The 12,021-nt window shown below is 39.3% G+C and overlaps 1 protein-coding gene across 10 annotated transcripts in view; it reads left to right on the top strand.

The window, feature by feature from the left end:
* RALGAPA2 (Ral GTPase activating protein catalytic subunit alpha 2) overlaps window positions 1-12,021 on the top strand; it is a 327,019-nt gene that overhangs the window by 202,855 nt on the left and 112,143 nt on the right. For all 10 annotated transcript variants that reach the window (XR_012018147.1, XR_012018153.1, XR_012018148.1 and 7 more), the window contains 5 exons: window positions 1,410-1,520; window positions 3,199-3,267; window positions 3,551-3,688; window positions 5,725-5,908; window positions 10,877-11,648. Coding sequence is in view for 2 of the 10 variants with exons in the window: in XM_072799835.1 (XP_072655936.1) it covers window positions 1,410-1,520; window positions 3,199-3,267; window positions 3,551-3,688; window positions 5,725-5,908; window positions 10,877-11,648 (1,274 nt within the window). In the remaining 8 variants the exon portion in view is untranslated. The remainder of the gene's footprint in view (window positions 1-1,409; window positions 1,521-3,198; window positions 3,268-3,550; window positions 3,689-5,724; window positions 5,909-10,876; window positions 11,649-12,021) is intronic.

Genomic DNA, 12,021 nt, shown 5'->3' on the forward strand with positions numbered 1-12,021 from the left:
AGAATAGGCAGACAAGTACAAAAGATCAGCTTGATAGCTGTTAATGCCATAAGGAAACTATAAGAGGGAAAAAGGATGAAGCTGAAGAGCTGGCGGAGGTGGGCTGCCACTCCTCTGGATGGGCATGGGGGCCTCATTGAGGAGACATTTTAGTGCCATGGTCTGAAAGATGTGGCAGTGTCAGCTACATGCAGACCTGGGGAATGAATGTCCCAGGTAAAAAAGGGAGCAAGTACAGAGGCCCTGGGGCAGAAGCAAGCCAGAGTGCTTGAGGGATTGAAAGGAGCCATTGAGCATAAGGTCATCTGAAGCCTAGAGGCCCCCTCTGAAGAGTGCCTTGAGCACAGATATTCATGCCTCGCGTGTACTTTGCACCTATCAGGAAGGGACAGTCAGGAAGTGTTTATTCTATAGAATTCAAATTAATCCCCTTTGCCTCACCTTCTTTCTTGTTCTGTGCGTTTACTTTGAGATGCTAAATGTTGACTTTTCTGTGTCTCTGTGGTGCTGAGGTCAATTGGTATCTGTTTCATGTGACTTGGAGCTTCTGGTATGGAAATAACTAAGCTTCATATCAAGAGGTTTCCCTAAACAGGGACCCAAAATCAGTGACAAGCCTTTCTTCTCTAGATAATGAGGTATGGATAGCAGTGTAGCCCCAGGCTCTGGCCAGGGAGAGAGGCACAGGGTGTCTTCAACTATTTCATCCACCCCAGCCAGTGGACCTTGTAGGTACCATCCCTCCTCATTAACATGCCATCTAACAAGAAATGGGAGCATCCAGTGTGACCTTGGACACACACCAGACTCTGAAAACATATTCAAAGTAATTGAATACACCATAACATATGAATTATGTTCTCATAGTCCCCAAAGTTTCACATTTCTTAGTACATTACACATGTGGGTTCAGTTTAATTTTATAATATAGAAAATCACTTGATTAGTCTCCATTTATCCAAGTGTAAGATGAAGATCACATCTACCTGGCAGAGCTGTTAATGAAGATTTATCAATGCGAAAATGAGGAAAATTTTTGTAAAGGTCCAGCGCATAGGGAATACTTAGTAATGTACTACATTTTAATTTCTTCTAATTGTCAAAATTATGATTTATGTGATCTGCATGAGGCATTTGAAATCACTGTTTTAATTTTCATATAACTGAATGACAGCTACTTGTTTCTCTAGAATGTTAATACAACTAGTCTGGCTGGACAAGAGGCAGTTACAGGATGGTGATCATCTACAAACTACCTGGTACCAGGACACATTTTTCAAACAATTAATGCCAAACAAGGAAATGTATCCCTAAACATTGCTGGAAAGAAATACCTATTCTTTTCTTCCTAGGACAAGAATACATGTTAAGTTCAGTCCTTTAGTTGGGGGTTTTGTTTCCTTTTATAGTTTTCTAACAAAATCGTGGCTCAGGTGGCCTGTGATGTTCTTCAGTTGCTGGTTTCCTACTGGGAAAAGCTTCTGATGTTTGAAACCTCTCTGCCTCGGAAAATTGCTGAAGTAAGTCTTTTCCTGTAATGCTAAAACATAAGCATTTCCCTCTTATATTCGGTATTCGGTATTTAATTACAGATACTCAAATGATTGTTCAAGAACCGTCTGTTACGTTGCTATATGAGTCATTCATTTTAAGACTAAATCACACTGGCTCTTCTCAGCTGTGATTTCAGGCACTACGTAAAGAAGCCACCAGTGTTCCAGGGTACAGTCTTACACTTGGGAAGTTTGAAAGGCAGACATGACCACAACAAAGAGACCTTTTGTAGATTGAGCTTCATTCATTTAGAGTAATTTGGATGGTGCTAACAAGGAGAAGGCAGCTGGTTATGATGCCCTCTGAGCAGGGCGGGGGGCGGGGGGACCTTTTGTAGGAAACAGGAGTCTCTCCCAGACTGAAGCCCCGGATCACGCTTTTTGCCATTGCGTGACTACCCAGCTGGAATGAGATTACTACTGGAATACCCTCTGGGGGTGGTAATTGGTAGGAGACAGGGACAGAAGGAGCGGGAAGAATCGTCCCAGTGATAATATCCTGGAGGTCGGTTACATCTGAGGATGCTTGTTGTGCACAGGCATGTACCCTCCTCACCTCTGTAGGTGCCTGCATATAAGGCCCATCCATTCCTGTCAGTTTTTAAAGCTACACTTTTTAAAGCATGTCCTGTTCTTCATATATCCAGTGGTAACTCGTCAAGGAAATTTGATTTGTCTCTGTGTGCTGTTACAGGGAGAGAATAAGTGATTCTGATTTATTTTCTCTCAGGCCTAGACAGACTTCACCAGTGAGATCACTTTGTTCTCTCAGAGACCTTAGGTGACCTAGAGTGGAGCAGAGCCCTGGACACAGGAATATGTGATGCTGCAAGTTGTAAAGTTGTATTGTAGGGCAACTGTGTTTAGTTGGCCCTTGAACAACACAGGTTTGAATTGCAGAAGTCCATTTATATGTGGGTTGTTTTGGATAAATATAGTAGAGGACTGTAAATATATTTTATGATTTTCTTGACATTTTTGTTTCTCTAGCTTGCTTAATTCTAAAAACACAGCATAAAATACATATAACATACAAAATATGTGTTGATCCACTGTTTATGTTACTGACGAGGCTTCCAGCCACTAGTAGGCTATTAGTAGTTAAATTTGGCAGGAGTCAAAAGTTATACATGGATTTTTTTATTTTTTTTACTGTGCAGGTTCAGGGAGTTCAGCACCCCTAATCCCCAAATTGTTCAAAGGTCACTTAAAGTTTATCATCGAAAGAGGAATGCCTTTGAGAATACAAGAGATGCTTTTATACCAGGACAACAGATGGAGACCTAGATGGTTTATAAGAAAATCAAATGGAAACATTTTCATAGTTCTTTTTGAAAATATTTTTTTACTTTCATAGTATAAAGTGTGGATGATGAAGGGAATTGAGTGACCACACAGAGAGAAATGTCCCTTCATCAGGGGCTCCCAGTTTCAGCACCAGCAGAGTGGAATGGAGACTAGGCATGGCTCTATCACTTTTTCCGATTTTCAGGATCACAGGCAACTCAGCTTTTTATCACCTTCCCCTAGTGAGTTGACACTAAGCTGGGTTTAGTGCACGGCTATCTTGGGACTCTTATCATATGGTTTCCCAAACTATTGCTATGCTCTATTTCATTATGGATTTGATTTATCTTTTATACAGATCCTTGTGGCCACAATTGCTTTTCTTTTACCAAGTGCAGAGTACTCCTCGGTGGAAACAGATAAGAAGGTAGGTGGCACATCTGCTAAGTTTTTTCCAGAGTTTGTTTTATTTTTTAACATAAGGCAAAATGATAAATAATGTCATACGTAGAGATATCCTTTATGATATTCTTCTGTATTGGTCCTAATGGTCTTCCCTGTGAAAATTATATTTATTCATTTATTTCTTTTGCATTTTTGTACCTACCAAATAATTATTATTGTGCAGAGACAGTTCTGTTGTTTGCTATTACATGTAGTGAAGTTTGAAATTCTGCAATGTGCGGTACTGGGCCTGTTTCCTCTTCCAGTTTATTGTGTCCTTGCTACTCTGCCTTTTGGATTGGTGCATGGCATTGCCAGTGAACACCCTTCTCCACCCAGTGTCCACGGTGGCCCTGGAGGAGCAGCATGCATCCAGAGCTCCTTTGCTGGATTATATCTATAGGGTGAGTCTCCATTTGAGCTTCAAGGACATAGAGTATAGACTTAAGCATCACAGAATTGCCAAAATATGTTCTACATGTTTATTTATTTAACTATACCCTTTTGAAAAGCATATATGGGGGCTCAATCATTTTAAAAGAAATGAATAATTTAAGGAGTGAAAACAGAGCAGGTATTATTGTAGAGATACAATGGTTACCAAATAAAAGCCTACAATTTCACATGACTGCCATCTTTAAACAACTGTAGTTTGACCATCACCACCCCCCTCAGTTTTCATGTGATATGGTCTATCTGTACTTAATTTTAAAAAGAACTGTTTATATTATAGGAATATTTATAAGCCTTAGTTTGACAAAATCTGTTCATCAAAGGAAGAAAAAAGTATAAAGGTCTCAGTAATCTCTTTGCTTCAAAAGATCTTAAGAAATAAATTAAGGAAATATATCACATTACAATATTAGTGTCATCATTTTTATAGTATTTAAAATATTAGAATATCATCTCCTACTGATGCCTAGGTGTGATATTTGCTCTGGACCCTTTGTATTATCCCTTCCATATTGGCTTTATAGTCCCTCCTATGAAAGCCTTACTTATGAATTTAGCACTGTGTATCCATTGAATAATTACTAGAGACAGTCTTGTTTATTTTTTTTTAGTAACACACCTTTACTAATAACCTTTAAAAAATATTGCAACTCATTAATTTATTACTGTGTTGCCTTATTTTAAAATGTGTTAAATACAAGAAAAGATAATATGGTTGAAATTCAACTATAAAGTATTATTGTATTTTTAAATGGTTTCTTTAGTGATCAAAATTTTAATAACTCTGTTAGGATTAATTAGATACTCCTGTCATCTTTGTGGCTTATAAACCTATGTGAGCCCTGGCTCAGCCAAGTAAAGTAGCCACAGTCACTTAAATTTATCTCTTTTCTAGTATTTCTTTTCTTAATAGATTTCTCTTAAAATTGTTTTAGCAATAAAAAAGTTACCTCCTAGTTAACACAATTCACAAATTTATTGAATAACATTATTGTATTTTTATTTTATTTATTTATTTATTTATTTATTTATTTATTTATTTATTTATTTTTATTCATGAGAGACAGAGAGAGAGAGAGAGGCAGAGACACAGGCAGAGGAAGAAGCAGGCTCCATGCAGGGATCCCAATGTGGGACTCGATCCCGGGTCTCCAGGATCATGCCTGGGCCAAAGGCAGGCACTAAACCGCTGAGCCATCCAGGGATCCCCCATTATTGTATTTTTAAAAGAAGCTTTGTATTAAAGTATAATATGCATCCAGAAAACAGCATCAATCATAAGTGAGAGGTTGATGAATTTTTACAAAGTGAACACACCTGTGAAACCAGATCCCAGCTGCAGAAACTGAATGTTCTTGGTATCCCAGAAGCCCCCATCATGCCTCCCTACTAGTCACTATCTCCATTCACATACGTGGGGTAACCACCAATCTGTCTAACAGTATAGATCGTTTTTGTACTTCGTATAGCTGGAATTACACAGTGTATGCTTCTGTGTCTGACGTCCTTCATTCAACATTATTTCTGAAGGAGTCATTCATACTATTGTGAATAGCTGTAGATTTTTCACTCATTGCTATTTAGTATTACACAGTGAAAATAAGCCCATGATTTATATATCTATTCTATTGTTGATAGAAATTTGGGCGGTAGAGTTTGGGACCATAAAAAGAAGTTCTATGAATATTCTGATGGACCACAGCAGGACTTAGGTGTGTACAACCACCCAGAAGGGTGGCAAAATAAACACTTTTTAACCTTCACTTTCCTTTTGTCTTGAGCATATATTTATTGGCATTGATGTAGAAGGAGCAAAATAAATTTGCAGATAGCAAGATGTTTTAGAATGGAAGGGATTCTATGTCTTTTTAAGTATTACCAAGCCTATCAAGTATTACCTACCTTCTAAATGCTGTTGTAGTTTGGCAGATTGTCAGGGAACAGGTTAGTTGCATCCCTGGAACACATTCCCTTCTGTTTTTCACAGGTCCTGCACTGCTGTGTTTGTGGCTCAAGCACATACACCCAACAGAGTCACTATACACTGACCCTAGCCGACCTGTCATCCCCAGATTATGACCCCTTCTTACCACTGGCGAATGTGAAGAATTCAGAACCAGTCCAATATCATGCATCAGCAGATTTGGGCAACCTGCTCACAGTTGAAGAAGGTAAGATTCTTCAGAATATTAATTCTCATGGGTGAGAATAGGAAAGATTATAGCCTTTGGTCCATGCTTGCTGTGTTATTTTTAAAAATCTAGTTGTTTCTGGTTTCTAGACTCCTTTGTGATAGCAAATTCTGCCTTCCTAGTTTTTCTTTTTCTGTTTCTTCACCTTCTCTCTCTTTTCTCATCTTAGTTGAATTTTGTATTTAGGACTTATATGTCTCAGACCTATGAGACCCACAGAAAAAAAGCTCATTTTATATCTCAGGAATTTTACATGCAACTGGAGAGACAGAATTAATGTAGGTGTACTGTTTGTGGAACAGTAGCACCTAGGAGCTTCCCCTGGGGAAGGGCCTAAGTCAGACGATAGAAGGATGGGCAGACTTTGAAAGGATCTAGTCAAGGGTTACAGGCTAAGAGAGCATCGTAAAGAGAGAGGTGGGGATTTACATCCCTCAGTTTGAGGGTCATTCTGCTAATGGCATAGGTACCATTTTAGAATGTGCATATTGTCAGGATTAGGGACTACTATATGTCTTCCTCAACCACCCTTCTTCCTGAAATTATAAGAGCCTATCTCTGGGCCTTGAAATGTGAATCCAAAGGTAGGTATATCATCTGTATATGTGAAATGATGGCATAGAACCAAACACACATACACACACAGTGTATATAAAACTAGTAAACTCTGAATATTGATGAATCATATCAATGTTAAAATTTCCTGATTGTGATACTGTACTGTACTATGCTATGTAAGGTAGTACCAAGGAAGTGAAGGATATTTGCAAACTCTGTGTTATTTCTTATTAGTGCATGTGAATCTTCAGTTGTCTCTAAGTTAAAAGTAAAAAAAAAAAAAAAAAATGTGGGTGTGGAGTGTTAGATCCATAAAAATGTTACGGACTCTGCAAGTTAAAACCTAGGCACAAGGATGGAAACTTGGGGGTAAAGACCCTTTAAGAAAAAGGAATGAGGGAATGTCACCAGGAAAGAAAAGTCATGGAAAAAAACAAGAAAGAATCCATGCTGAGAAGTCAAGGTAAGAAAGGGGAAAAGGAACCATGGAAGGTCCTTGGTGGTGCTAGGTGCTTCAAAAACATCAGAGAGGGTGGGGCCAAAGCAGGAGCTGTTTTATTTCCCAACTAAGCATTTGGTGGCGAGTTTTGCTGAGTACTTTAGGTATGGGTCGTTAGTCTATAGCTAGATAGGCTGAGCATGTGATTTGGGGATCACTTTTTGGAACCCTGAGACCTTCTTCTTGTAGGGCCTTGGTGGACAAAGGAAGGATAGTAGCCAGGTGAGGGCACAGAGTCCAGGGTGATGCTTGCAAGACTGCAGAGTCTGGAGTATGGTTTAGGCCCAGAGGAAGGGGACAGGTGAGGTGATGATGAAGAGGACAGAAGTGGGGCACGAGTCAGGGGAAAAGGCTCTGGAATTGGCCAGTCCTGATTTTATAGGTTGAGCATCTGAGGTGAAGGGATTTTCCCAAGGGTACATAAATCAGAAGTAATAAAGGTGAAATTTGAATTGAAGATGTAATAACCTAGTTTCAGGAATATCATAGTATTTACTCTGAGATTTTTTCCACTGAGTAGACTATAGATTTAACTTTTAGTTGTGCTGGTGGACAGTACATGGCACACTTTCATACTGTCCTCCCAATTGACCTCCATTTGCTTAATCATTTAGTTGTCTTTCTGGACTTCCACTCTTTTAGATTGCAATATTTTCTTGATTCCCCCCCCCACCATGGTTATAAATTCAAACCATATCTTATCAAAATGACCCTTGATCAATTTCTTTTGTTGGTTCCTACCACCCAGTTTATGTCTTTGAAGGAAAGTAACTTACTTTTTCTGAAAGCCATTAATTTAGACTCATTGCACATGGCTATCCCTAAAATAAGTTCACCATACATTATGACTTGTCACCTGAAAATAGCAGAAAATTGAAAGGTTAGTGCAAAATGAAAAACCTAAAAATGCACATTTAAATTTTGGTACCACCTTGCTTTTGATGTACAACAGTCTTTGGCTATATTCTCCAGAAAACCTCAGGACCTTATGCAGGAACTATGTCCTAACATAGTTCTGTAGTACTAAAAATAACTTTGAACTTTGGTGGCAAAGGAGTTTTAAAATTCACTAACATTCTAATAAAAAAGCAAAGCAGTAAAAATACACTGGCATGCACAGACACTCTTGGTGAGTGGGTACACCCTTAAGAGTGAGAGGAAAATTAAAGATGATAGCTGAAGTCTTTTTTTTTTTTTCTCATTTAGTGTCATCATTCATCACCAAACTATTTTTTTCTCACGTTTCTGGGAAACAATATTATATTTTTATCTAATATTTTCAAGTGACTCTTTCATACGGTATTGCCTACTATTTGATATAAATACTTTCTTTCAAATAGTTACAGGGAATAGACACATTCAGTTACCTACAGCTGAGGTGGCTGCTGGCCCAGCTCAAGGAATAGCCACTGATTGTATGTACAGGTGCTCAGATTTCTCATTATTAATGCCTAATTGCTTTAAAAAGAAGGAAAGAGGATCATCTGGGTAGCTCAGTTGGTTAAGCGGCTGCCTTCAGCTTGGGTCATGATCCCAGGGTCCTAAGATGGAGCCCTACAGCCAGCTTCCTGCTCAGCAAGGAGCCTGCTTCTCCTTCCCCCTCTGTTGCTCCCTCTGCTTGTGTGTGCTCTTTGGTGCTCTCTGTCAAATAAATAAAATCTTAAAAAAAATAATAATAAGGAAAGAGGGGAGTTTTAAAAACTAAAGATTGAAAGACTAAAATTACAAAGACAAACTAAAATTACTGCTTTTCTATTTTAACGCTAAATTTAGCAAAATAGGATAAATATTTGGATTATATTTTTTCATAGTTTGTAGAAGTTATGAGATTGTTTTCTCATCAATGGAGTCTAGATTTTCTCTTTATTTTTTAAGGGAACCACAGGCAATTGATGCTGCTGAAGGCTGCCAGGGAAAAACAATTTTGACTTCACAAATATTCCCTTTCCTTATTCTTAATACCAAAGATATTTAGAATTTTTACTGGCTGTGTTCCGGTCTCTGACTTGATTAGTGTGACTCCAGTTAATTTCCCATTGTAGAATTCAAACACATTCATTAAAATACAAATCTTTATGTATCTCAAATTGAAAGCACAACCTACATAGGTAAAAGCAGAGGAAAGTTGGTTTTCTAGTAGTAATTGTGTGCTTTGGGCTTCACCAAATCGGACCTTTGTCATTAGTTCATAGCCTGCTCCATCATGTCATCACCCCACTGGGTCTTACACTATATTCCTCTGAACCCCCAGCTGGCCATGCTTTTGTTGTTTGGGGCATTAACATTTCTGACAGAGTGTATATTCGTATGGAATGATAAGCATGAATAAAAAGCATCTGTAACTTTTGAAAAAGTTAATATGGACACAAAAGCAAAGGCATTCATAACTGTGATTTCAGGGGAATTAGTTGAGGTATTTAAATTTCTCAGCTGTATGGAAATCATACGCTCTTGTATGAGGGTCAGAAAGGAGAATTTAATGTCAGAGATGGATGTACATGACCTCTGCCTATGAAAACTGAAGTATTCATGTGAAATTTTATTTTACATTATTGAATACAGCAATTTCTTATTCACAGAATAGTAAGAATTAAGAAGAAATTCAAGAAAAGTCAGGACAATCTGTTCATCAGTCATCACACCGAATTTTTTACATTCTAGGATTTGATAGTTTCTTGCTAGGTTTATACATTGTGGTATAATTGATGTTGTATAGGTAAATCCATTGAATTGTTAATGTCTGAGAGGGAAGGTGTTTAGCTCAGAAAGCATAATTTATAGTTATTTGTATTTAAATATCAGATTTTTCTGTTGTGAATTTAGAAATCAAGTATTTCCTAAATCTTTAAGCCCAAAGTGTAAATCTTACTGTATTTAAATATCTAGTGATATTTTTTATTGAAATTTAAAACTTTCGTTTTCACTTGTACTTGGATTAATACATAGTTCTTTTCTAACTTTGGCAGATTACAATTTCCCTGACCATGCTGAAGCTTAAGTGGTTGTTTCATTATATGCTTACAGATTATTTCTCTGCTTCTCCCTTATACCTCCAGCATTTCACCGAGCCCACCTTTACATGCTAGTGTCCGTCTTTCTACATATTTGAAGCCTTAAAAAAAATTTTTTTTTAAGATTTTATGTATTCATAAAGACACACAGAGAAAGGCAGAGACATAGGCAGAGGGAGAAGCAGGCTCCTCCCTGCAGGGAGCCTGATGTGGGACTTGATTCTGGACCCTGGGATCAGGCCCTGAGTCAAAGGCAGACACTTAACCACTGAGCCACCCAGGTGCCCCTGAAGCCTTAAAAATTGTGTAAGTCAGTTGCCCTTGGGCATTTTATCATCAACTGCAAATTCAGTTAAAGCCTATTTCCATGAGTTAATTAATATATCAGATTCTGTTAAATATTTAAAATTCCCAAACAACAAAACATACATTCTTGCAAAGATCTTGAAGCCAACTGCTTTGAATCCATCTACCAAGGCTTGATTGATTCCTATAGCAGAATCTGCCTTTACCCTGGTGAGGGGAGTGTAGGGTAACCCCTGGGGCCTGGACCCCCAGCCCACCACCATTCCCACCAGATCCTCTCCAGCTACAGGTTTCCAACTCCCAGAACTTCCTTAACCACCAGCCCTTCCGGGACAGGAAACTTTCTCTTGTTTACTGCTGTATCTCCAGGTTTTAAGTATCCCTTTCAGAATGAGATCTTTGTGAAAGTTGGTTCTTTTAGTAATCTATTTAAATTGTACTTTTATTCAGGTAGAATTAGTGTCAAAAAACAGATGGAAAAAGTGCCCAGACTAAAACAAATCCAACATTCCAAGTACAGATTTTAACCTTCCTTCTCCACTGTCTGGTCTGTTGCCTTACCCTGGCTCCCAGAGCGGAAGAGGAGGAGCTTGGAGCTGATCCCTCTGACCGCCCGCATGGTGATGGCCCACCTGGTGAATCACCTGGGCCACTTCCCGCTGCGTGGGGGCCCTGCCGTGCTGCACAGCCTAGTCAGTGAAAACCACGACAACGTACATGCGGAGGCTCCCGAGCTGTCCTCCGAGGTGTTCCGGAGCCCAAACCTACAGCTCTTTGTGCTTAACGACAGCACCCTCATCTCCTACCTTCAGACACCCTCCGAAGGGCCTGCGGGGGGCTCCCCAGGGGGCACCCTGTCAGACGTCCGAGTAATTGTGCGGGATATCTCAGGGAAGTACTCTTGGGATGGGAGGGTTTTGTATGGACCTTTGGAGGGCTGCTTAGCACCCAGCAGCACAAATCCAGCGTTTCTGATTTCGGGCTGGCAACCTCAAGCTTTGGGAGCTCAGAAAGATTTTTCTCAAACTGAGGAGGGAGATGATGTCCTTGACAAATTACTTGAAAACATTGGCCACACGAGTCCGGAATGCCTTTTACCATCACAGTTAAATCTAAATGAGCCCTCCCCACCCCCTCGGGGAATGAACCGTGACCAGGAGAAGGAAATCATCGAGGTCATTTTGCGCCAGAAGGCCCAAGAAGATGACTATATCCAGAGGTGTAACTCTGACTTGGCCATGAAAGTCTCCAGCCAGGAGCAGCCCTCCCCAGTGGAGCCACCAGGACCCTTTTATTTCTGCAGGTTGTTGCTTGATGACTTGGGGATGAATTCTTGGGACAGAAGGTAACAATCCTCTCTAGACTTTCACCTATTTTATCATTATTTTGGGGTGCTTGTTCTTGCTCTCAATTTGAAGTTTGGGAAGCAGAGAATACAAATGGAGATCTTTCTTTCTGCATTTACAGCTTATTTTGTGCTGCTAAGTTAAAGCTATAGGTGGAACTAATTGTGCCGTACTAAGGCAGAGATTGAATTTCAGACATCTCTTGTATATTTTAAAGGATATCAGACATTTTCTGTGTGCATGTGTGTTTTAATTACTGTTCTGTCCATTATTGCTTCTGTCATCACAAAAGATGCGGATAGACTACAAAGATGAATAAGCCACCATCTCATGTTAGATCTGGTGAAGGAGGTAGACTTGGCACAACTCTGA

Source organism: Canis lupus, chromosome 26, assembly GCF_048164855.1.
Source record: "Canis lupus baileyi chromosome 26, mCanLup2.hap1, whole genome shotgun sequence".
NCBI lineage: Eukaryota > Metazoa > Chordata > Mammalia > Carnivora > Canidae > Canis > Canis lupus.